Here is a 2,467-nt window from a genome sequence, read left to right as displayed (position 1 = left end):
CCTTGTCAGGGGCCAGAGGGGACCCGGCGACCCTCACTCCGGATCCATCATCATCCTGAAACCTCTCGCCTTGTGTCACGTTTCTCTTGCTACCAACCATCCCCTCCCCCACATGCACACCCTTGATTCTCTCACATTGAATCCATAAATCAGCCTTCATCCCCCCTGGATAAATGTCAAGGGAGCAAAGGAAACAAAAGGTCAACGTTCATGAGAAGCTGAGAGATCTGTGGCCAGTTATGACCGGCAGTGTTTTAAAGAGTGATCCGGATCAGGGCCATGTGGGGAGGGGAGGGGAAAGGGGGTCCAAACCTTCCGCCCCAAATGCTTTTGCTTATCAAAATTATCCTCTCCACCCTGCTGTTACCCCGGAGAGGGGGGGGGGGAGAGATGGGCATCCAGCTTCTGATTGTCTTTCCCCCCCAATATCAGTAGAGGAAAGGTCACTTTCAAGAGGCAAAATCTTGCAAGGTCGACTGATTAACCTCCCCCTCGGCTCCCTGTGTGGTCCGGATAAAAATGTGGGCTGAGCTGCAATTGGCAAAAAAAAAAAAGCCAAGGAGATCTATTTAAAAGAGAAGGATCCGAACAATGTAGGAAAGGGTGTCACGTGCAAACACTTACGCCAAAGCAAAGGCCATCAGAGCTCCAACCACCACAATGAAATCCAGGATGTTCCACAGGTCCCGGAAGTACGATCCGTCTTGCAGTATTAATCCTTGGTCTATCATCTGCGGAGAAGGTGGAGATAAGTCACGGGACCCTAAGCAATGGGACAGACTTGACATCCCGTAGCCAAAGCCCACGTTCCCGGGTGTGGGTCCTCCACAGTTTAGCCCAGCAGACGATCAGCAAGCATGCGCAAGGCACAAGGTGGCAAAAAGCACTAAATGATTATTTTCCTCCGAGGACGACCATTTCCGGTGCATCTCTGCTATATCTGCTGTGATCACTGATGAGGTTATTCAATAAATCCCAATGAAAAGATGCAATGGGATTACTTGCCCTCACACACAAGACTAAGCAGAATCAACCCAGAAGCTGCTGACAGCACAACCTGCTTGATCCAATCAGTTAGATCTCCCTTAACAAAGCAGTTGCCCGGAGGGACTTGGCACAGTCTTTCGGCTTGTGGTTTCGTACAGTCTGTTACACCAGTGGTCTTCATGAGTCCCACTGCTGGGTCACAAGCCCCTGCAGAGACCCACCATTTTTTTGCTGCACTTTTGATACTAAGATGCATGTGCAGAGAACAAGGATACCGCGCCCTCTTTACATGCTTGCTAAGAGGAGGAGCAGAGGGAAGGGGGCATGGTGTCGCTTGATCTCATCAGATCCTGGAATCTAAGCATGGCCAGTACTTGGATGGGAGACCACCAAGGAAGGCTCTACAGAGGAAGGCCATGGCCAACCATCTCTGCTGCTCACTTGCCTTGGAAGCCCCATGCTGGGGTCGCCATAAGTTGGTTGCAGCTTGACAGCCCATATGTACATAAGAGAAGGAGCAGGTCAATGAAGGGAAGGTAACTCAACGGAGGAGGAGAGGATTCCATTTTGGTTATTATGCCCCTTATAACAGGGGAATAATCCTCATTGCATGGCAGAATTGTCATATCTGAGCTCATTGCTTCAAATAAATGAAAAACAGCAGAGTTGTATAACCAAACAGTGAAAGGCAAAAAAAAAATCGTCATCTGCAGAAAAAGATTTGCAGCATTGCAAGTACATGTAGAGGGATAGGATTGTGGGTCTTTGCCACTTTTTTGTTTATAAAAAAGGCTTGATGACAACTCTCACTCTTAAACAACAGTACGGGAGTATGCCGTGCTTCAAAAAGAATTAAAACAAGCAAAATTTAAGAGTCACAAATTAATGTGGTCACGGGGGGGGGGGGGGGGGAGGCAGATCTGTGTCATTCATCAGTAATGAGTCACTGGCGTTTCCAGAAATCACTGTTTTCCCCTTTAGCAGTCAGGTTAAATGCTCTCATTTCATCCACTGGTGATGGTTTTCCACCACCACCCTGAGCTTTTTGGAGGAAGTCTGGGACAAAAATGCACTAAACAAACAATCCCCATCCAGGTTCTTCAGCTAAAGTTTTTAGAGATGCCAATCAGGGCTCTTTTTGTAGAAAAAGCCCAGCAGGAACTCATTAGCATAACAGGCCACACCCAACAGCAGGAACTCATTAGCATATTGGGCCACACCCCTGACAGCACAGCTCATTAGCACATTAGGCCGCACCCCCATGTTACCAGAAGTGTGGTCATCCAGCCACACCCACCTTTTGCTTGTTATTCTGTTTACCTTGTTTGTGGTCAAAACACAGGGCCTTTTTTTGTTGCAGGAACTCCTTTGCATGTCAGGCCACACACCCCTAATGTAGCCAATCCTAATGAGTTTCTACTGTTGGGTGTGGCCTATTATGCTAATGAGTTCCTGCTGGGCGTGGCCAACTCGGGAGCCA

The 2,467-nt window shown here is 48.3% G+C and overlaps 1 protein-coding gene across 1 annotated transcript in view; it reads right to left on the bottom strand.

The window, feature by feature from the left end:
• Positions 1 to 620: 620 nt before the first annotated feature.
• LOC107107455 (voltage-dependent R-type calcium channel subunit alpha-1E-like) overlaps positions 621 to 2,467 on the bottom strand; it is a 227,571-nt gene continuing 225,724 nt past the window's right edge. Inside the window, exon 22 of the mRNA XM_015407758.1 lies at positions 621 to 731. Coding sequence (XP_015263244.1) covers positions 621 to 731 — 111 coding nt within the window. The remainder of the gene's footprint in view (positions 732 to 2,467) is intronic.

This window comes from Gekko japonicus, unplaced genomic scaffold (assembly GCF_001447785.1).
Source record: "Gekko japonicus isolate JY-2015 unplaced genomic scaffold, Gekko_japonicus_V1.1 scaffold2254, whole genome shotgun sequence".
Taxonomy (NCBI): Eukaryota; Metazoa; Chordata; class Lepidosauria; order Squamata; family Gekkonidae; genus Gekko; species Gekko japonicus.
Note: the sequence above shows the minus strand (reverse complement) of the source record. Positions and strands in the feature narration are given on the sequence as shown.